This window comes from Crassostrea angulata, chromosome 1, assembly GCF_025612915.1.
Source record: "Crassostrea angulata isolate pt1a10 chromosome 1, ASM2561291v2, whole genome shotgun sequence".
NCBI lineage: Eukaryota > Metazoa > Mollusca > Bivalvia > Ostreida > Ostreidae > Magallana > Magallana angulata.
The window spans coordinates 18,820,081-18,844,088 of record NC_069111.1 but is presented as its reverse complement, the minus strand read 5'-3'; the positions used below and the strand labels follow the sequence as shown (position 1 = coordinate 18,844,088).

Below are 24,008 nucleotides of genomic sequence, written 5' to 3'. Positions count from 1 at the left end.
ATGGAACACCATTTTTCTGTTAGTGAATTACATCGACTCATAAATTTCCCCCACGCACACCTGTCCACTCCGGGGATTAGTCCGCTGCTGGGCAGCTCGACACGAAGTACCACGGGGGTCACCAAAAAAAAGTATCAATAGAAAACAACAACATTAGGACTCGCATTTGACCTGATTTCTGAATTAAATTGCTGTGGTGTTTATGTACAGTCCACCTGAGAGAGGTAAGTAGAATGTCAATATTGGACTGTCCCCCAAGGCAATATCTCCCCGCATTTGTGACCTACATACCAGTTCACTAGAATTAAAGGCGCGAATGGACAAGTGAAAAAAAATCCAACAGGTACGTTTTGATACTTAGAATAATTTATGTCATCTGTAATGCAATATACAATGTACTTAGAGTCATGATGTCTGATTTCTGCATTGAATTAGTTCATCGGTATTTGGTAGCAGCCTGGAGCATATCAAAATGTCTACATCGTCGAATAAACCCTTAGTGAATAGAATGAATAGCCGTCAATCATTGAGAAATATTTATGCAATTTGAATAATGAATTCTTACGTGACATGTTGTACATGTACTTCGTAAGAAAGGGTCAAATAATTATTTCTACAGTATATCATTAAATTTTATCAAATGAAGATTAGAAGCATAAGATTATTTTCTTTGGATACTTTCAGTCCTTTGATAAATTGTGTAAGCCGCAGTATATTTTGGCTTGATAGTTGGTGATGAGTGGCCGCCTGTCTTTTTTTATGAATTACATGGTAATTCATTAGTGATAATCTTGGCCTTGCTATTATATGAATGTAGGTTACCCTACATAAACATAACCCGAGGGAAATCACAGCTAGGTGCATTGAGGTGAGGACCGACCCCCCCCCCCCTCCCCCGCTGTCACCCCCACCCCAAATATAGATACTCTATATATATATAATAATTATTCTGATTTTTATTCAAAAATTTTAGGTAATTTTGTGTAATACCTTAAGTCCTTTGAAAAATTTATAAAAATAAAAGTGAAGTCTCGGGGTTCTATACTTGGGTAGGGGGAGGGGTGGAGGTGGGGGTCGGTCCTGTCCTGTGAGAGAAATGTGTGGATCATAGTTTCTGAATATCACTTAGAATTAAATGATGTGACAGTCTTCATTTAGCGAACGTCAAGGTTTTTCTTGTTATTTCGAGGACATTATTTTTCAAGCTTCATTAGCAATCAAAGACAAAAAACAAATAAAATGAAAACAAAACAAGAAAGAAAGATGTATTAATAACTGTAACTTATTTACATGAATAATATGCCAATAATAATAAAAACCCATTATTTTAAATAAGAATTCAGTAAATTAAATACTTTTTCTTTTGGAAAATTAAACTTTTGCATGATCCCTCAATTAAGATTATGAAAATAATGAAATATTATAATTATGCAATGCCATATCAAGCAACAAAAAAAAACCCCAAACCAAAACACTGTATTAATTAACATAAGCACATGCATTAATAAAACATGCATTGTCACACAGATATGCTTTGTCAAACTTGACCTGAAACTTGCACCATTGGAGCACCGATGAATATTTTTAGGCACATCTTGTCAAATAGACAAACGGCAATGGTTTGAGAAAGCTTTGACATATTCTTGATGGCTTTTTTTCACCTGTGCTACCAAACTGTCACTTTTCTTTTCGTCTTTTACCAGTGCAGTGTGTAAATATGAACCAGTTCTATCCCTGGTGCCTGGATTAAAGTCATCGTATCGATATTGGAATGGCGGATAGATTTCGATACAATGTGGTTGCGTGCGCATTTTGGATCATTGCTGTTGCAACTGTGGTGTGCTCTGCATCTTTTGCATCTGTGTGCCTGATTGGAGTGTAAGTATATGACCTTAAAGTAACGTACTCTACCTGAGTAAGATTCATATTGCGAGCAATTTTGTATAGCTTGAAGCTTTTGAAAGAAGATTCTGAAACAATTTTGAATTCGAATTCATCGTTTTGGGTACCACTTCGCCCCGTCCTCTTGGTCTGTGACTTTTTGATTGACAGTTGTAAAAAAACGCTTAATTGAAATCAGATAAGATTTTATTTAATATGTAACGCTTTGATTATCAAATGGATGGCATTTAATTTTAAATACCTTTAATAGAAATAAAAATATTTACAGTTTCGGTAATGTTGGAAGGCTGCGATAACACTATGTAATCCTTACAAAGGATGATGACCGGTAATTACGAGTATGTCCATAAAATGGCCTTAAAGGAATTTAAAACACTAGAAAAATCAAGTTATCTTTAAATGTCTTGTGTGTGTGTGTGTATATATTCAATGCCGGGAGAAAAACAAAATGCCAGGCTTTCACAGTAGCTGGGGTCAGGAATGGGTGAGTGACTGCCACGCCAAGTCATCGCAAAGGCCACGACATTTAATAAATAACATGTGTCGTTGTAGATATGTGCAAAGACGTTATTAAAAGTGCCTTTAAGCAGAGGCCAGATCCATCTGTTGCCGAGTAATGTTTTGTTTTAATGTTTCCTGGTTTTGTAAGGTTTTTGTTGCCAACGACTTTAAATATATCGTAACAAATCTCTCTTGAGGGAAATGAAAGTAGACACGCATTGCAGATTGAATTCAAATGATTTAAACGAGAATCAAGACAAAGACGATCTGGGTAAAAGTTTTTAATAATCAATTTAATTAAAATTTAATTAATTTTTATTCTGCAACTTTTGATATTAGCAGAGAAGGAAATAATAAATTTGAAATTATGATTTTGAAAAAGTACCATTATCTTTGAAAAAAAATTATCAAATTTATGACAGGCATTTATTAATTGAATTCATTTTGATATTTTAGGAAACATTTTATGTTTGTTTTTTAGAGGAGGGTGTTGCTATGGATACACGTGTGTTTTGCTGGAAACAGCTACGATTTGTCTGGTCATTGCTTCTCTGCTGATGACGTTCTGTCACTGCTACAGACAAAAGGTATTATATATTTACACTTTTTTTTAGCTTTAACAGTTTGACAGATTTTCGTAGACAGCCAATCATAGGGGTTTGATTTATCGAGGACCAAAATCTGAAATATAAGTATACGAATACATAAAAGATGAAAAGGACTTTGCGGCGTGTTTAACTTTTGTAGTTGTTAATTTTTTCTAACCTATAGACATTATACACATGACGCATTAACGAATATCCAATAACAAGGCGCCATTCTAGTCCATGCCAAACCAACAACATGTATCTATACTACTATATTTAAATAATAGAGTCGATTTTTTGGGCTTTCATACCAAGAAATCGGAAGAGTATTGTCTTTTGGCTTATATATTTTACATGTAAATATTATTGGTACTTGAAGATTACCAAGTTTTTTTTTTCTTAATCAAGCTTCGCTAATACATGTAAATAATCAACGAAAATTCCTTTAAAAAATCCGGAGATCATATGCATTATTTGGATTGTACAATCTTGCGCATGCGCATTACATTCACGCTAAATCACGGAGGGCCCTTTACTTTTTGTTTCCACAATATCACATTTGCATTGATAAACTCAGAAACGATATTACAAATACGTGATAAATTTTCATTGAAAATTTGTCATATATTCTGTTCATCAAAGGAAATACGGGAGATAACTCTAACTCTGTGCAATGAATATAAAAAATCCCGAGAGTTCCGAATGTCAACATGGTGTGCAATCGCAACTTCTCGGGCCTTTCCGGCAAGCTCGGAAAAACACCTCGAATGTATTAACATCACCGGATGTTAGAATTTTATACAAAATGGAGTCGCTTCCCATTAAAATAAGTATCGGCTAGACAGTCTTGTATGCCGCTTCTGTGTTATATTTTAGTGTATATCGTTTACTTTAATGAAGTAATAACTCACATCTCAACAGATCTTAAAATGTGTTCTATTTATATCAAGTTTTACAAAAAGGGGGGTTGTCATGGACGCCTAGGTAATACATTCGAGGTGTTTTTCCGAGCTTGCCGGTGTAACGAAGAATTTTGACCCGGGTTGAAAATTGACCCGGGGTTCATTTTTCCACGTTGAATATTGAGACCAAAGGTGTTGAATAAAGACCCTAATCCGTTGAAAATTGACCCGCATCGTGGAATTTTGATCATGAAACCGGTTCAAAATTCAACAGCAAAATAGCACAAATTAACGAATCAATATTATAACTTGAGTTTATTTAATTAAAAATTATCAGTTTTTATATATTTATTCTTTAGATTTACATTTTCAAGGGGGGGGGGTGATTAAAATGAGACTTATATAATTATTTTTTGAATTTACATAGTATCCCTTTAAATATGTACATGTAATAACTATTTCATTCATAATAAACTTTTCGCGTATAATTGTTGTTTTGTGTGATATCTATATATTTTTAAAGAAATATATGGGTTTTTTTTATAATATTAGTATACATAATTACACGTTAAAAGCTTCAATTCACTAAAACTCTTTTTTTAACTTTGCTGGAGAAGTGTACAAATATAAATGATTTTAAAAAATTACAATACGTTATATTAATTAATTTTGGTTTTACGTTCACCCTGTAAATTGAAACTTTGATATTGTTCATTGTAAATTTTCTGAGAGGGTGTAAATAAAAAAAAATACAGTATGTCATATTGAGATTTTTGTGTTTGCACCCACTCAGTTTGTTAAAACTGTGACTATCTGGATTTTGTATTCACACCCATCCAGCCAATAACAGTTTACAAAATGATGAAATGCTAACATGATTGTACTCTTTCATGAACAATGCTGTAGTAACTATATCTTGAAAGCCGATTGTTGGTGTTTTATTTGTTCCGTTAGAATAACTTCTGATGTAACTAAATATCATCAAATCGCTAATTTTTCTTGGCATTAGCAATTCTGCTTCATGATCGAATCTGTAGCAAGTTAGCAACCTAATTTTTGTACAGGATGACAATAGAATTTTGCTTTAAAGTTTCTAAATTGCTTTGGTCACAAAAATATCATAAATTTACTAACAGTAATTGTTTTTGTCAATAAATTGGTAAATTGCATTTTTTGAATAGAAATAAGTAGTAGAGGATCATACAGCAGCGTTGGAGTAGATGATTGCCCTTCTATCACAGCCACCTATATTATTAATTTAATTTAAACGTGTTTAATGTGTATATTATGTGTATATAAGACATGAGGTACTTGAATATTAAATAATTATCTGAATATTTTTCATATATGATTGTATGACATATTGTTGGTAGACATGTTCACTCACACCTATATTAACAAACATATCACCTTCATTTATACCTGCAGAAATGAGATTTTCATGATCCAGCTCATTTGAAAAGAACAATAAATAAAAGGGAACTGTATATTAAGTAAATATACAGGACTGGTATAATACTTAAATAGGTTTACACAGTGTACCTTAAGAGAATCAAAAACGCTTTGGAGATCTAATATAAGTATAAACATGGGAAACAATTTTACAATTTTATCTATATGAAAAATCAGAACTACCATAAAGTATATAGTTCATATAAAATGGTACACTAATGTCAATAAGTTGTTTAAAAAGTTCGTCTCTTTGTTGAGTGTATCTTGGATATCCAGGGGAAAAATCACATTTCCTTCAGATTCAGACCCACAGTATAAACATCGACTCACATCAGAAAAAAAATCCTTAAATAAGTAAGCTTTACTAGCTTTATTCCGTAATTGACGTAAAATAATATTTCCTATTGTCTTAACTGAAGGTTTGTAAGCTCTAGGTATATTTTGTGTTTTAAGTTTTGACTTAAAAGAAAGATAGAGTTGATGAAATTTTCTTTTCTGCATGAAGATTGTTCCATAATTTACATGTGGACGGAGCAAAGCTATTGTATTAAGTATATAGTGGTAGATAGTAAGAAAGCTAATTTGATATATGATTATATGCATGTTCAGTAAGAAAATATATGATTGAATTCAATCTAACATATCTTGTGGTGCTAAACCAGTTATATTCTTGTAGAATATAATTAGTTTATGGTTATCCCTTCGAGATTGCAAGGTTTCCAAATTAAGCTCACTATATGAAATTGGTTTAGAAGAATTAACTCTGATCCCTGTCACTGTCCTGGTTGTTTCAATTCGTACATGTTTAAGCAATTCGGATTTTTCCTTGATACAGCTGCTCCAAACAACATATCAACCAGTTGTATACTTTTCGCATACTGTGGTTTCATTAATATTCAAGGGCATCAATTTTCGTGGATAATGTAAAAATCACAGTTTCAAGTCACAGGGGTGTGGGTAGGGGGGGGGGCTGGCGTAGTATATATCTTCTATTTCATTCCTCATTTCCTTATTTTCATATTTCATATTATTTTCATATTTACATACTCCCAAAAAAGTGGAGGGGGGGGGGGGGCAACTCCATGATAATTCAATTTTTTATATGTAAATTTTTAAAAAATTGTTGCTGCAAGAAAAAGTGGCCCCCCTTGATGCTACGTGCCTGCATTTAATTTCGTGGATCAACTAAACAACGAAATCCACGAAAATTGGTATTCAACGAATACTGGTGAAACCACAGTACCTTTTCATGTATATACCAATAATATAATTAGATCAACCATCCTCCGACTGTATATTTAGATGCAAACCTACTTTTTTTTTTAAATTGATACCATTTTTGCTGTAGAGGGTATATGTTTTTAATTTTGAGAAAATATATTGCGTTAGTTGCCTGTGTTTCTAATTTATAGGTAAATAATAGAATTGAAAACTCAAAATAATAGAATTAAATTGCATTTTTAAGAAGAACTATGACTGTATATGCAGAAAATTGGATGGTGCTTCAATAAAGTTAATCATACAAGTTTATGAAAAATTATTTTTAAGTCGAAAAAATTAAAAACATGTATAAATATGTATCTGCTGTATATATACGTATAAAAAAAAAACCCAGTATACATTAAAAAGGATAAAAATATGACAAACATTCATTTATTATTTTGTCAGTGAAATATTCTGACTTCTTCAAATTAAGCATAGGTATCTGACATTATATCCTTTTGTCTTGATATAAACATATATACCCTTTACCCAATAAAGCAGTATAGAGGTTATATATTTTCAATTATTAGAAAAATATACAATGTCAGGTGCCTGTCGAATAGAGCTCTGTTGAATTGCCTTAAAAGTGACGACAACGGGCAATGTTTGTTAGATATATTTATCAGAGATTGTGACAAGTTTACACTTTAAATTCTGTCACATGAGGGAATGAAAACCATGTCACCTATGTAAAAAGTATGCTAGCCCTACTCGCCTGCTCCATTCCGAAGCACACGGTCATCTTCTTAGCTTTATTTACATAGTATTGTAATAATAAATGGATATCATATTTTCAATCTAAAAACTAAATGATTAATTGGACATATCAGCCTAAAAGAAATTAGCCACGTACGCATATGTATCGACAGTATGTACATTTTAAAACTGAAACTTTCAAATATGTGCATGATTGTACATTTAAACCGTGTAGAGTAAGTTCCAGTTCAGATCAAAACTCTGAGGTTTGGGTCAATTCTCAACAGGATCAATTTTCAACGGGTCGAGGTCATCAGAGTTTAGAAAAATCTTTCTCATACCGTTGAAAAATGACCCCGGGTATAAATTTCACGATTTTGGTCTCAATTTTCAACGTTGAAAAATGACCCCCCGGGTCAATATTTAACGTTGAAAAATGACCCCCGGGTCAATTTTCAACCCGGGTCAATATTCTTCGTTACACCGGAAAGGCCCGAGAAGTTGCGATTGCATGGTGTGTAAATTCGAATCGAAAGAGAAACGTCGGTGAAAAAGTGTTAAATTCTTCATTCAATATATGAATTAAATTTTTAGATCAAAGGTATTTACGACTGTTATTTTCAATGCAGCTGCATTAATTTTCTCAAAAATCGTTTCGGAGCGATTCTGCAATTTTTTTGCAACTTTACGGGTTTATGGGATGCATTTTAACTGTGGTGAAGGCCTGTCCCGAGACACAGTTATATTATTCTAACTAAGCAGAGTGTATTGAAATAAATAGCATTATTGTAGGCTTAAAGCTTGGTGATGTAAATGTCAACGATACGCTGTGTCGATGTATTTTGTAAATGTCCGATATCATGATTATACAATATGAACCCGTACACGCACGGGTCAAAGTCTAGTATCAAATATTAAAGACTATGGTGACCCTATTTACACTCAAGTAATAGACTGTTCGGTTAATACAGCTTGAAACGTAACAATTTATATTCTCATATTTATTGTATGCTACCGGTTGCTGCAAATGTATCTAAATAGCAAAAGTAATAGTAGCCCTTAAGTCGTAATATATTGTTTTTATTCTTTCTAGCTCTGTTCCCAAAATCTTTATCATTTCACTTTTTTGTCAAGAAAGAATGCATGATGAAAAGGTATTTTAGAAATCTCATGGTACCTATTTTGAATGGCCTTGGACCGGAAGTCAATAATGTAAATAAATTATACTTGTAGATAAATGCATATACATGATACACTTGCAAATGTTTTCCGTTATACATGTATAACGGTTTGCGCAATCCGCTGTTTTTCCTGCATAACATCATTACGGGTCAAGAGGTCAAAGTAGCGCATGAATAATCTAGGTCATTACTTTTTCTATGTGCTCAAACTAACCGACTTGTGCTGACACACCTATTAGATATCGTAATGAAAACATATATAATTTAGGCATAAAAAATGAACGTATCTGTATTTTGTTATACGAAGTTTTATTCATTCATTTTCTTAAAAAATATAACATTAATAGATACAGGGAGGATAAATGATTCATGTTAGATAACACGTTAGGCCTGTGAACAGAATAATGTTTATGGATCGATATAGTAACGAGGCGTTCTTGAAAATTACAATCGCAATTTTGTCAAAGGAGTTAATTCAGTTAAAATTCATTTCTGACTTTATTACAAGCCTCGATCAAAATTGCAAACGCAATATCACAGACCTTTCTTGTTTAGTCCATTCACGGATCATGGTCAAATTTAACTCCTTGTGCTTTTCTGTCCGATTTGTTCCGTAAAAAAAAACTTCGAAGTTAAAATCGCTTTCCTCTATAATGTCGGAGGAAATCATTACGCTCATTACTCTCTTGAATCTGATTCTGCGATAGAGTTTCACCTAACAATGCCTAAGTAGACTCTAACGCAACATTCAATCGCTTTGTTTTCAAATTTCTAACCGCTCTGCAACTTCAACGAAGTGGTAGGCCCTTCTATTCCGCCAAGCTTCAATCGTTTTTTTCAATATGATTGTACAAGTGAATTTTCTTTTCTGTTTCCCTTTATTATAATAAAAAAGTGTCGTCTTGTCAAAAGTAGTGTCATATTTTTTATCATCAAATGTTTGCAAAATTGTTGTACTATTTTTTGTTACGTCATCTTAACCGAAGCGGCTTTCTTAGAGAAAGTATGGAGCATTGTTATTGTCATAATTTGCAACAAATGTGAATATAAGAAATTAGGTATCATTTTTGGATGTATATCGGGATATAAATACGGGTTGGTCACGTGATCATATATATATATATATATATATATATATATATATATATATATATATATATATATATATATATATATATATATAATTTTTTTATATATATATATACAGAGAGAGAGAGAGAGAGAGAGAGAGAGAGAGAGAGAGAGAGAGCTTCATGTAAACAAAAGTGATATTACTTGAATTATAAGATAGTCTTTATACGTCATTTCTGACTGAACAGTTGGTTATATAGATCCAAATTTTTTAACATAAATTGTACATGTACGCTTATGTTGAAGCCACATGACCTTGTTTCTGTAGTAAAATTCGCCCTATCGGATAATAATAACACACGGTATATGATTCTTAATTACGTGAAATACCCCTTCCGTGAATTTCAATCATTTTTCGCTTTAAGATGAAGTGCAATGGAAAAATGCTTACTACCATTCCTTTTTACGATAATTTAAGACTTTTCCAGTCGGCGAGCAATGTTTGGACGTTGCTTATAGAGAGAAGTAAAAGACAAGCATGCTACAAATGCTGTATCGTAGAAGAGTTTCCACTGAAGCACCATTAAAGTGTAAGAGATTTTAATTCACGGAAGAGAGGCTCTTCCACGTAATTCGAAAACATTGTGTTATCATAATCATACAATGAAGTGAATTTTATCTCAAAAGCAAGTGCCCGTGGTTGAAGTGTCTGATTGCGGAATAAGCAGGTATTATCTTTAACATGTCAATTTGTTATTACAATGCTTGCAATGGACAGATGGTAAGTATTAGTAGTCTTTACAATTTCAAATTCATTCTAATTATATGTTGAGTTTCTGTGTGTCCTGTTTAATGTTTTTTGGTAATAACTTAATTAATTAAATTTACATGTAATACATAATAATTTTCTAATTGAGGAAGGTCACTACTGTTCAAACAACATACATGTGATTATGTAATGTACATCTCACCATGAAAATTTAGTTCATGTTGTTTTAGTCAAATCATGCATTTAGCTGGGTTATGTCGTATTGTACAATAAAAGGAAAGGGACATGGATTAGATTAATTTATACATGGATATTGTTTTTTAATAAGTAATTCATTGTAATCCATACATATTGTAAGGACAGAGTAGTTTATACGTTTATAATAATAACAATTCAACTGACTCATGTGGTATTGAAATAGCACTAATTTTAAGCTAGCTACATGTATAACATTCCTAATACGGTTTTTCTTGGTTGACCAATGAATGTACACTGTAACATTAATTAAGAGAAGAAAAAATAAGAACCAAAACAAATAAAAAAAAAACCAAAAAACAAATAAACAAACAAAACTTAAACAATTGAAATAATAAAAGCTCTCCCTTCAAAACTCCCAAACAATATAATTGTACAATGAGCACCGAAATGAAATCTCACAATGATACTTAATTCAGAGATCCTTTGTTGAACTAACAACGAACGATCAAAAAGATCTACTCAGATCATATTTTATATATAGTGATATTGCATAGAAATGTAATCTCACATTACATTTGATTTCTTATCTTCAGATAAAAAATGAAGCGAGTCCGAGTTTTTACGTCGAGTCGATGAATCTATCCTCTGAGACGAACATCAACACTCGGTATAGTCCTGTCCCGCTCAACATTCTGACAAAGATGGAGGAATACAGAGAGGACTTGTTACAAGCTGTACCGGAAGCGGATATACCGGCAGGTACAGTCTAATCTTTGTTTAATTAGAATAACCTCTTTTGTTTTTATTGGGTTTACAAGAGCTTGGACGTTCGGTTGAATGTTACTGTCTATATAGTATGCTCAAACTTTCAAATATAGACCTCCTTTCTTTTAATTTGCTAAGAGAAGCTCATTAATATTCATAGATTTTCAGACCATGAAAGTTGTCAGACGCAAAGATCTGCTCTGTTGTGTGAAATTGACGCTGTTTCAATGAAATATAGACGCTGTAATAATGAAATATACATCATGTGTAATATCAAATCAAGAATGGGAATCATTCTAAAATTTATAAATGGGAATTTGGGAAAAAAAATTCATATTGTTTTTTATTTTATAGATGTTTTTACTAGTATAATATCGCACTTGAAGTATTTTCATTGTGAAGAAAACTTTGTCATATGTATTAATTTTAGGCAAGTTTTGAGAAATATTCCATGGCCACAATCATCTGTATTAAAATTTATATTAAGGACATTGACCTTGATATTTGAAAGTACATGATAGCAACAGAGAATGGGTATGCAATGTACAATGTACAGTCGGTGATTTTTCAAAATTCACAGAAGTGGAACTTTTATACATTCTGAGTAACTTTATCCTTCACATGTTGGCGTGCTGCCAAAAAAAAAAAATTAATTTGACTCGCAGGGGAAAATTATAATTTCTGATAACCCTTCATATTTAGACATTTTATAATGATAAATAAGAACTACAGAGTTATATACTATTTTTCCATGAAAAGTGTGTCATAAAGGTTGTAAGAAGTTACTTTCCTTAGAACACAACTCAGTAGAAATGCAAAATGACGAAGTCGTATTATGAGAAAGAAAAGGATGCAGTCCAATTGTATAATGTTATATACGAGTGTAAATTTATAGTCACCGCTTATTTTTCCATATGCTAGCGATATTTTCAAGGAATTCTTGAAAAAATTTCAATTGATTTAAAAAAAATTTATTTATGTTCCTATGTTATTTAAAGCCAAGACAACTGCACTTAGTTTTTTATGTTAAGTATATTAGAGAAAACAAAACAGATATAGAAATTAACACATGTCATTTATTGAAGTGAATGACGAAAAATAAATATATACACCATCAAGGGGGTCAGCATAGACTAGAAAACAACTGACTACTGTGTAAAGTCTTTGAGTTATGATATCAGTCTATTCAATGCATTTATTCTCTCAAAAAGCATATAATGTTACAAGGAGTACAATGTCAAGCTATATGAACATATTAACATAAATGTATAATTGTATATTATAGTATGGAAGAGCAAAGCTAGATCATTATCTTTGTATAGAAGAGACAACTGTTATACTAGGTAGTATTATCATTACAGAGTTTGAATGTGCAATTTGCAACGACGGTAAAACCGAACAAGTATCCCAGCTTTCCTGTGACCATTGTAAGTTTATTTATTTTAGGAATAAGGAATCATATTTTTGAGCATTATGAGTGATTATGAACGATCATGGGTGATCAAATCCAATAAAGCCTGAAGGGCTATATGATAGATTTGATCATCCCACCGTATTTGATCACTTCATGGTATTCAGAGAATGGTTCCTTATTACTTTTATTTATGTAATTTGCAGCAATTGTACGATTAAATTATTTAAAAAGTCATTCTAAAATGTATTGGACTATACATTTCAAAATCGATTTGTAGTGTTATCATAGACAAAGACACTGGAACATCCGGTACTAATGGGCAAAGTAATAGATAAACTTATATTCTTTCTTAAAATAGAATATCAAAGTTAGTTTTATTACTCTTGACAATTAACTTTGTGCACTAAATCAAATGACAAAAATGGCTACATACATTATTATTATATACAAAATATCCAACGAACGTTGATTGTCGCTTGCCATAAATTTATGAAATAGTATTTAATTCAATCGACCAGACTCTGACTAAGTTTTACTATCAAACTAATTGCTCAATCATTCACATCTGCATTAATGATTAAGGAACTTTAATAAATGAAAAGAAAAAAAAAACCAAGTTTATATATCATTTTTTTTTTTGATTTTATAAAAATTTGACAAATTATTGAAAATAAATCTTAAAGTATCATACCACAGTAAAAATGTATATTTCTTCAGATTTCCACAAGGCGTGCGTTCTGAAATGGTTTATATCAAACTCCAAGCACACGTGTCCGATATGTCGGAGCTGCCAGATCCCTGCCAATCATCTTCTCATCATCACCGTGCTCCCTGGCATCAGTTCTCGACCAATCAGAACATCACAGGTCAGTAAATGCTGTCCACAGCTGAGAAGTGAAAATATGAATCTGTGGCCACAGCCTGAAGTATAATTATGATTGATTGGTTTATAGGATAATTTCATTTCTTTAAATCTTACTTAATTCTATTTTTTGATAAAAACTTTAAGATGTCTTTTTCTTTTTCAAGCTATGAGATATTTGGGCGACTGAAACAAAATGATGGCACCAAAAAAGATGTGATATGGTAATGGATGTTTCTAAGGAAAGAAGGGACATCTTCTACTTTGCATAGAGGCTGCAATATATAATATCATATCTGTTCTGTTAACCCGAAGATACATGTTCAATGTACCCCGGATCCCAGGGTGGAATGCTGGTTCAGCGAAGCGAAACTTGTATATCACTCGTACAAAATGAAGCAGCATTATTAAAAAAAAGAGCAAAGAAGCAGCGAAAAAGTCAGAGAAGACCAAATAGTTTAAAGATTCGACCTTGAAACGTGTGTGGTAAAACACAGGATGTCTTACGTGACATAACCACAGTTATCAAAAATGCTGAAAAACCAATTTAGGGCAAATAACAGATGTAAAATAGATGCATCGATCCGTAAAGACATATCAGGCCATTATGTAAATAATACACAAATACACTGTGATTTGTGAAACAAAATATTTATAAATTTTATGATTTATCATATTTTCCTTTCAAACATTATTTGTACAATGTACAAGTATACATGTAAACAATATTGAAGTTATTGTTGAAACTTTGTTATATTGTGTGCATGCTTGTGTGGGTTGGTGGATGAGAGTGTGTGTGAGTGTTCGGTCCTAATGTATGAGATAATTACATGGTTAAAAATGATTTGCAATAAATGTGTGCAATATTACAGTCAATGGACTACATGATTGTCTTGTATTATTTTGTGAAATTACTTCATCATCCAGGATTTTTATGAATCGTCGTGTAATGTACGAATTGATAATTCTGCACTTGTCAGCTATTCATGACGTCATCTTTTTACCCCATATTCACTTTAATTGACTTCAAGAAACATATTCGACAAAATCAAGAAAACCAACAACAGAAATTGTATTGCCCTTCCATACCATTTAACGATGCAGAAGCTTTTAGATTGCTTTGTATTGAAGAAGTCTTCAGAAGAAAACGATTAATAAACTGTGCAAACAACAAGAAGCTAATGGTTGGTAAAAATCACTTCCGTATTGAAATCCAATAAATGCAATAATTACAATATTGTCATGTGTATAATGTTATTGGTTATGTTGCATGCAAAACATATACAATGTATAATGATTAAAATGTTGGCAAATTCAGTTAAAAAACCCAGACTCCCCCCCCCCCCCCAAAAAAAAACAAAAACAAAACAAAACAAAACATCGACAATTTCGAGTAGCTTTCCGGAGTTTGTGCAGTTTCCTTTAGGCGGGTCTTTCCGTTGGTGGTCATGTTACGTTATAACAAATGATCCTTGGAGGCACTGACTGGCACATTATCAAAATTAGAAAAGTGTGGATTAACTTGGAGGAGGGGGTTAAAATATTTTACAATTTATGGATAAAGATATAGGGACTGGGATCAGGAGGGAGATGAAATACCTCATGTGAGTTGAAAGTTGTCCAATACACCAATCCATTTCAAAATTTAGCTCACCTGAACAAAAGGTTTAAATGAGCTTTTCTGATAACCCGGTGTCCGCCCGTCCGTCTGTCCGTCCGTCCGTCTGTCTGTCTGTTAACTTTTCACTTTTTGACTTCTTTTCTAGAACCACTAGGCCAAATTTAACCAGACTTGGTACAAAGCATATTTATTGGAAGAGGAATATTAATTCCTAAAATAAAGTTCCAAACCTTCTTAAAAAGGGAGGACGTCATCATATATAATTGTGAAACAGTAGAAATGGTATACATGTACCTGTCTTAACAATCTTCTTCTCAAGAACCGCTGCACCAGAAATGCCAATATTTACAACAAAGCTTGTATAAAAAGTGAAGAATGCTAGGGCCCAAAGAGGGATTCAAAGTTTAACATAGAAATATATAGGGGAAATGTTTCAAATTCTTCTTCTCAAGAACCACAATACCACAGTGTGAAAAATGTGTAGATTCTCTCTCGTTAAAACCGTGACATGCGGACCAATACTGGGGCCCCAAGAGGGTTTCAAACTTTAACATAGAAATATATTTGGGAAATGTTTAAAAATCTTCATTTTCAAGAACCACGATGCTGCAATTTGTGATTTTACTATGCTATCATTCTCAAATAGTGTTAAAAGAAATATATTGAGAAAATGTTTAAAAATCTTATTCTGAAACACTACCGTGCTGCAAGTAGCGATTTTACCATTCAAGCATCCTCAGATAGTGTAGATTTTAAATTGTTCAAACCATGACCCCCGGACCAATACTGAGACCTCAAGAGGGAGTTTTTGCTTTGTAAGCATCCTCATATCTTCATATCCTCATTACCTCTACACCGCTTACCATTTTCTAAAGAAATGAAGAAATAATGAAAATTAGATTGAATTAAAATATTTTTTACACTATGATCAAAACTTGTACAAGTAGAATAAAGTAGTATCTTTAATGGTATCGGGCACACTTTGTCATTCTAAATGTGTGGAAGTATACGCTCCACTTCCGAGTATCAGTCATACACACACCGTCAAAGTTATAAATATATCTCTAAAAGGTTCTGGGTTTTCATTTGTTTGGGACTTACGCTGTGTACATTGAATGCTATTCTGAAATGCTTGTTTAATTTTGTATGATTACATTAGATGAATGTTTACCGAGTTGAATGTGTTTGGATATAAAACCAAAATTAAAAAAATTAACACCTAATTTTTAAAACAAGTGGAGAAAGTGAAACTGTAGTTTTACGTTCATAACTCTTCTTATGTTAAAAATATTTTTTCTATAAGGGATATTATATAAATAGTGCCTGTTTGGGAGGGTAACAGTTGAAATTGACACCCCGAGAAAACCATTGTCAACCGACGCGAAGCGGAGGTTGACAATGGTTTTCGAGGGGTGTCAATTTCAACTGTTATCCTCCCAAACAGGCACTATTTATTTTGTTATACTGAATGTCTTAATTTTAAAGAAAATTTTACTTCTTTTTTATAGGAATAACGTGAATTCTACAGCGAACCGTTCGCGCATAATTTTCGCGCATATAACATTTTTTAATGTTACCCGTTGCTAAGTGCGTTACTAACGCTGAGGGTAATAGAAAATATTATTAACTGCGTCTTAACCAATCAGATTTCAGTATTTAACATGAAAGTATAACAAACATGTATATTATATAAACAATACGTTTTTCGACTTATACTGTCTACATAAGTTACATCGTTCACAAAGATCACTTGCATAAGGCAAAATTTTACTATATGTACGTAAAGAACATGTAATATTTTTTTCATGTCAGGATATACATAAAGCTAAGGGAAAGGTGGCTGTGAGTAAAACACACGCGTGAGCTGAATGTCCTCACCCACATACACTGTACTGGTGAGAAATACTTTACATGGCATCTCACTTTAAGTGTTTCTCCCCCCCCCCCCCCCCAAAGTTGACACTTATTATCTTTATTGATTAATTATCATCACACCGCTTTTCTTGCAAGACGCTGAATTAAATGCATGCGATGTTTAGATGTGCAGTGAGTACCGTAGGCCGTCCGGATATTAGTGTGAGGAAATGTGATTTTCCGTTTTCTGGGTTCTAAGTGGCGTGTTAATCATATAAATGTGCAACAAAATTGCATGTGTTGTAACCCTTACACAATAACGAATAGACATGTATATCATGGATTGGTACTCGCGATATCTTTATTCTATAGTGCTATCTGTTTTAAGTGAGTATTATTTTTTAACAGTAGTTAACGGTTCAAGTTTCTAATAACGAATTTTATAATTTTATAAACAGTGAAGTAAATAAGACATTTTGTTATATAGTTAAATTTTATACACTAACTTCCGTGTAGTGAATTTTGTTTGGTTAGTCTATTATTCACACATAAGACCCGAACGTCACCATTTTTCCTCGAGTCAAAACTCAGTTTATGTCTAAGTATCGACCTCAGATTTATGAACTTTTCTTTTTAAGATCTAGGTTAAGGACTGAGTTAAGTGATCTAACAATTTTGGTGAAACTGTTACTTAAAATATATTTTTGATCTATCAGTACTTTACAAGCTCATGCATTCGAAGATCTGGAAGTTGTTAAAATTCTTATATTGCAGATGGGCATTCATCCGCAGTGGTACTTAAAGGTGTGAACCTTAATTGGAAAGAGGCTAATGAAGCCTGTCAGTTGATAAAATTTTCACAAGTGAAGACAGAATATAAAACGTTTATAAACGAGATGGATCCGGGAACCCCTGGATACTGGATACAAGACGCAGTAACGGAATTCAGTGTCGTGAATAAAGGTACCAGAATCACAAACGAATTCATGATATTAAGTTACAAAAATCATTCTCCGTGCCATGAAGGCCCATAAGGCCAGTGTATATTCCCCGGTTTCTGTGGTGCTAAGCGGATGAAAGTCATTGACTCCCCCTGGATGGGACACCAGTCCATAGCAGGTTAATCCCCAGCGTAAGCAGGTACCCAATTCCAGCTGGGTGGACTGAGACAATGTAGATAAAGTTCCTTGTCTAAGTGCACAACACACAACATTAAGTTACCAGAGCTGGGTTAGAACCAGCGACATCTTCGGTTACTTGCCCAACGCCCATGACTACTGATCCATGTGCTCAACTTAAATTAATGACATACATGTATATTCTCAATAATGCAACACTGAGAGGGCTATACATATGTATATTATCAGCAAATTAATCATCAGACCTCCTTTAAAATTTAAAATATGATTTACTTAAAATATTACTTTTTCCTTTATTTTTATATCAATAATAGAGTTCTTCTTTTGGAGATCAATACAGTCTAAAATGGGCCATGACCATCGATCCCTCTTAAACGGGGCAAATGGATATGGTTAATGACATTTTTAGAGCGCGGTCTAAGTTATGGAACTTCTCAACAGTATTTTTGTTCAATAAATTAAAAATATGTTCAAATCAAATCAAACCACACACACGAACGGAAATGAGCATCATTAATTTTAAGATATTTTGTTAAAGGGGTCTTCCTACTAAAAATGTCTTAAGTGTGTACGTTTCTTTCAGAAAAGGTTGATTCTGAATAAAAAATCAATTGTGCTTTTATCTTAAGAATCTCGAGGTTTAACTCAACTTTTCATATTTATTACTATTAGTACTGTAAGAATAGGTTAATTGTCAATATGTCTTTAGATTTTCTTTCAGACTCTTATATATTTTGTTCGATACTGTAACACAGATTAAATTGAATATAATATTGTTTTCAATTTTTTCTTTAAGGTTGTCAGAAGAATGTCAATGTTTTAGGCTCTACAACGGTTGAAAACAACAGGCTTGTAAACTGCTTTCAATTTTGTCAGAACAATGCCAATACAACGACCATTGGAGTAAAGGTTTCATGTTAATACATGTGGCATCCTTAAATTAGATATGATTAAGTGAATTTGATATTGATTACTATAATATTTTACTTTATCCGATCCGATCTAAACGCATATTTTTATTGATAGATTCTTAATCCATCATTAATCACTCAATTCTGAATATCATTCAAGATTGTCATTGAAAACCTTCTCTTTCAATTCGATTCGATCGCTTCTATAAAGTCACTATATTTCGCCGACCTTGATTTCAAGACCCTGTATTACATGTATCAATTTATAAAAAAGCTCAAATTGTCTTAACGTCACCTACCTGCAACACGACCCTGTAAATGATTCACAGTATTGCTATTTACAAATTACATCGTCACGGTAACCAAAATTAAACTTTTACAAAAGTTCCCCTAAACAAAGAACATTAGCGAATTATATGGCGCAGATGCCTATTAGTTAATCGTAAAATACAATTATGAATATTTTCAATAAATTTCATTGCTCTAAGAGCTTTATATATAAAAAAAAATCATGCAAAAAAATTAAACTTGTATATTCTGTTTAAAGGTAGAGAGAAAAAATTAAAAATTCTAATTTAAGTTTTGACGATATCGTATCTTCAACTTTAAAATGCTTAGTTCTTTATAGCAATCTTTGTCCTTCAAGCACAGATATCCATTTTAGTCATATGAATTGAGGTTTTTAAGTTCTAGTTCATACTATGTCCACGAACTTTTTTTCTTCTGAAACATTCACATGTTGCATTACAAATAACGATTCTTATGTACGGTTTAAAAACTTAATAAACTTATTAACTAAAATTATTAAAAATTCTTGGTTTTAAATTATACTTGACTGACCTCATAACAAAAATATGATATCAAAACGCTTGCCACTTGTAGAAAAAATGTGATACTTATTATAATAACGCATTATTGAAATTCAATACACCCTAACAATGTAATGTGTTTTTTTTATTTTGTGTGCGTCTGAAGTTAAAATTTTATGATGCAATTTCATGATGATTTAAACCGATCCAGAAGGATGAAAGCGACAGTTTTTTTTCATAGTCTCTAAACTCAAATTTCACTTGCAAAACGAATAAAGAGAATATTTTTAAATAGTTTTTCTTCTGTAACGTTATATTGAAAGAATTTCTTTGTCTCGTTTTTTTCTGCAATACAAGCGACATTGAAAAAGTGTAAACCAACAGAAAATAGCTTAATATTTAATTAATACTAGTTAAATCTTCAAAAGAACAAGTGGATTTGTGCTCAATGGGTTAGTTTTGAGAAAGCAATAACAGCTGTATTGGAAAGTACGCAACTTAATTAAATATTGGAAGATTGAATATAGTATGCTTTAAATATTTTTGTACTTTCAGGGAAACAATTGTTCGTGCTTGGCATCATTGACATCTGACACATATTTGGCCATTGACAACTGTGATATTACATGTGTTTGGGAAGACAGACTGTGTGAGATGGCAACATTTTTTTCCGTTTTCGAACGACAAGGTAAATAACCATTTCACAATATAAACACCGTACACTTTAATCGGAATTCATGATAAGACAATGTTTCTTAACAATCAACAAAGCAGGCACACTGTGATTTTATTTTTTTATTGAGGGTTGTGAAATTATGAAAAAAAAAAGATTTATTAGAATGAAAGTAACTATTCATCGCTTCAGTAAAAAAAATCAAACAATTGTCTTCAAAAATTGACTTGTGCAGGGTTAGGTGAAAGTACTTTTAAATTCAATAAATAGTCATATTAACATTGTTTAGCCCAACGGTATACATGTATATCAATCAGAAAACCCACGAAAATTTAAGCAAATAAGCTCATGTACATGTAGATCACGAATTAACACATTAAGAACAATAATATTAGGACACGAACCTCATCGATTAGCAACCTTTTTTTAAATTTATTTGAAAATCTTTTTATCACTTTTTGAATGAAGTAAATGTATGAATGCAGCAAATTAACTCCTTTAATTGTAATTGGTACAAAATATTTGGCTATGCCAGAAATAAAAACAATTCGTATAGAGATCAATGTATAACGTGTATTACAAATGGCTTAAAATATAATATGTATTGCTTATCAACAAACATGATGACAAAGATATAAAAATAGGTTATTTTTAAGTATATAAAACGCATTATTATCATCTAGAATATCAAGGCAACAAAATATATACCCTTAGGATTTTTTAGGCGATTATAGTGTTTCAATGTTTAGTACACAGTATAACACTCTTGTTTTTATAATGAAGTGATTTATTTTTGGTTAATTTGAATTTAAAAGGGGTTTATGTTTAAGCATCCCATGAAAAACCCCATATTTTTCATCATACCACAGAAGACAGTATGGTTTGGCCACCTTTCCAATATTAACTTTAACTTTCTTAACATTAATAATTCTTTTTTTCAGTTAAATAACATTTACTCTAATTTGTTTTGTGAACATTATTTGATCTGGTAAATAGGAATGTTGTACTGCTTTTTGTACTGTATCTGTGGTTTTCCCCTCACACTACTAAACTTCTGTAAATTTTTTCATAAGTGTTTACCAATTATCATATCATCAACTAACGAAAATCGAAGTCATGATTTCATTATTTATGACTTTTTATCAAAGTGCGTAAAGTGTCTCCACAACATAAAAAAGATGTTGGTGTCTCTTCATTCGCACTTCTTTTTTTTTTTAATCGTGTTAACTTGGTCGAAACATTGAAAAAAAATCTAAAGTGAGTTAATTTGGTCAAAAACTTTGAAAAAGGTGCGTTGTAACTCGTTAAATCTTCATGTACCCAAACTCCATCACCATAAGAAGAAAACATCATGTGTTACGATGAAATTTAATTTTTTTTAATAAAATTATTTTTAGAAGTTTTTTAATTGAACTAATTAGCCTTTACCTGCAAGTCTGTTTTACAAATGCAGAAAAAATAGTGAAAAAATACCAGTTTTCAAAATCTATGTGCGACATACCTAGTATTGCAAAATGTAAACAAAGGTACATGGCATATTGTATCAGAGGCACCTTGCGAGGCAAAGTAGAACTCGATCATATCAAGTTCATTATCATGTTCATGAGTGAGCATAGAAAAAAGGATCTATCAGTAGTTATGCCAGAAAATGCACAGGTAACCTAAAAATCGCAACCAGTAAAACATTTTCCAGCATGGCGTCAGCGAGCAATAGCGGTGCAGAGCTCAGCGGTGTTTGGACGACCAGAGCACATATCAATGTTCAAAAAACCCCACAAAAGCATCATCCAAATTATTTATCAACAATTCTATTTATCACAGCTGTTCGATCAATGTAAATGTACATCCGGAGCTAGATTAATCAATGTGTTAAAATCAACAAGTCCTAAATAAAATCACTTTGCGTGTTAATAACATGATTTTATAATTGTTTGTTTCTTGTTGATTCTTGTTATTTACAATAACTTTTGCTTAAATATATATTTGTATTTAAAATTTGATTAAAAGCATTGACAGTATATCTGTTTTGCTCATCGAGAAATGAATCTAAAACGTGCATCGCAAACATTTTAGCTCACCTGAGCTGAAAGCTCAAGTGAGCTTTTCTGATCACATTTAGTCTGTCATCTGCCTGTCCGTCCGTCTGTCTGTTCGGAAACTTTTTACATTTTCGAATTCTTTTCAAGAACTATTGGGTCAATTTAAACCAAACTTGGCACAAAGCACCATTAGGCATAGGGAATTCAAAGTTGTGAAAATTAAGGAACAAGACCTTTCTCAAGGGGAGCTAATTAGAAATCATTGAAAATTTTTGAGAAATTTTCAAAAATTTTCTTCTCGGGAACCATTCGGCCAGGAAAGCTGAAATATGTGTGGAAACATCCTCAGGTAGTGCATATTTAAAGGGGGTAGGGTGGGGCCACAATGGGGGGGGGGGGGTCGAATTTTTACATGTGATTACATGTGAATATATCGAGTAAATCTTTAAAAATCTTCTTTTCAGAAACTAATTAGCCAGGAAAGTATACACTTGTGTAGAAGAATGCTCAGGTAGTGTAGATCCAAAGTTGTGAATATCATGACCTCGGGGGTAGAGTGGGGGTCACAATGAAGGGTCGAATTTTTACATATGATTATAAAGAGTAAATCTTTAAAAATCGTCCTAGGAAAAATTGTGTAGACTTTGGCCCCTGGAGAATTCTTTGGCGTCACAAAGGGTTCAGAGTTTGATGTAGGTTTATATTCCATACACATACACAATTGTTTAGGATCATTTAGAGAAATGAAATGCTTAACATGTGTTATGACTATAAAATTATTCTGTTAGAAAAGGGTCTAATGGTACATGTAATAAGAATATCCAAGGGAAAAATGGATTTTTATTTATACAGATCTACATGTATTATACAACATTATCAAGATAGTTTGTATTAAGATTCCATTAAGCTGCTTTTATCACACCTATTGTTCCTCAGGTGAGCGATGTGGACCATGGGCCTCTTGTATATGAAAGTCTTCTGTTTTTAAATTCATTTCTCAATAAACAAAAAAGGACATATATACAAGCAATCCTATAATAAACAGTCTGTTATGATAAAAAGTCTTTCACAAATACTAGGTTCAAAGAATTTTTGTCTAATACTGTAAATTCCTATTTAAACGAAAGGAATTTATATTCGCGTAAAAATCGCGAGAAGCACCCCTCGCAGATTTAAATTCTCGCCATTATTTTCTGAGAGTTGGGAACTATAAGAAATATGTATAACAATACATGAATACTTTACACAAAATGCATTTCATCGGCTATTTAAGGTACAGCGTCTTTTATTAATAGGAATGCGTATCTGTCTACCAGTTTCTACAAAAAGTCGGTGATTTGACGTTCAAAATTTAAAAAATAATTTTCGACGGTTTGATGGTAAAATATTTAAATACTTT

At 32.3% G+C, this 24,008-nt stretch overlaps 2 protein-coding genes across 8 annotated transcripts in view; both read left to right on the top strand.

Moving 5' to 3' along the window:
• Nucleotides 1-14,443, top strand: LOC128168919 (uncharacterized). 3 transcript variants are annotated; one of them, XM_052835094.1, is made up of 7 exons: nt 1-224; nt 1,704-1,878; nt 2,885-2,990; nt 11,116-11,281; nt 12,649-12,714; nt 13,419-13,567; nt 13,731-14,443. In XM_052835094.1, exons 2-7 carry the CDS (start codon nt 1,772-1,774, stop codon nt 13,734-13,736), a joined length of 600 nt encoding a protein of 199 aa, XP_052691054.1. In that variant the 5' UTR covers nt 1-224; nt 1,704-1,771; the 3' UTR covers nt 13,737-14,443. The 3 variants fall into 3 exon arrangements, with proteins under 3 accessions (XP_052691054.1, XP_052691045.1, XP_052691061.1); XM_052835085.1 differs by having other exon boundaries at nt 1-343; XM_052835101.1 differs by lacking the exon at nt 1-224 and adding an exon at nt 231-343 and having other exon boundaries at nt 1,709-1,878.
• Nucleotides 14,444-17,277: 2,834 nt separating this feature from the next.
• Nucleotides 17,278-24,008, top strand: part of LOC128160643 (uncharacterized) — a 71,871-nt gene continuing 65,140 nt past the window's right edge. For all 5 annotated transcript variants that reach the window (XR_008240314.1, XR_008240313.1, XM_052824015.1 and 2 more), the window contains exons 1-4: nt 17,278-17,425; nt 17,813-18,001; nt 18,974-19,086; nt 20,453-20,585. Coding sequence is in view for 3 of the 5 variants with exons in the window: in XM_052824015.1 (XP_052679975.1) it covers nt 17,368-17,425; nt 17,813-18,001; nt 18,974-19,086; nt 20,453-20,585 (493 nt within the window). In the remaining 2 variants the exon portion in view is untranslated. The remainder of the gene's footprint in view (nt 17,426-17,812; nt 18,002-18,973; nt 19,087-20,452; nt 20,586-24,008) is intronic.

What these genes read in the sequence shown, in the direction of transcription:
- LOC128168919 (XM_052835094.1), top strand. Translation starts at nt 1,772, where the DNA reads ATGGCGGATAGATTTCGATACAATGTGGTTGCGTGCGCATTTTGGATC. An exon ending in TCTGTGTGCCTGATTGGAGT is followed by an intron (nt 1,879 to 2,884) that starts GTAAGTATATGA and finishes TTTGTTTTTTAG; the next exon opens with AGGAGGGTGTTGCTATGGAT. An exon ending in GGAAGCGGATATACCGGCAG is followed by an intron (nt 11,282 to 12,648) that starts GTACAGTCTAAT and finishes TTATCATTACAG; the next exon opens with AGTTTGAATGTGCAATTTGC.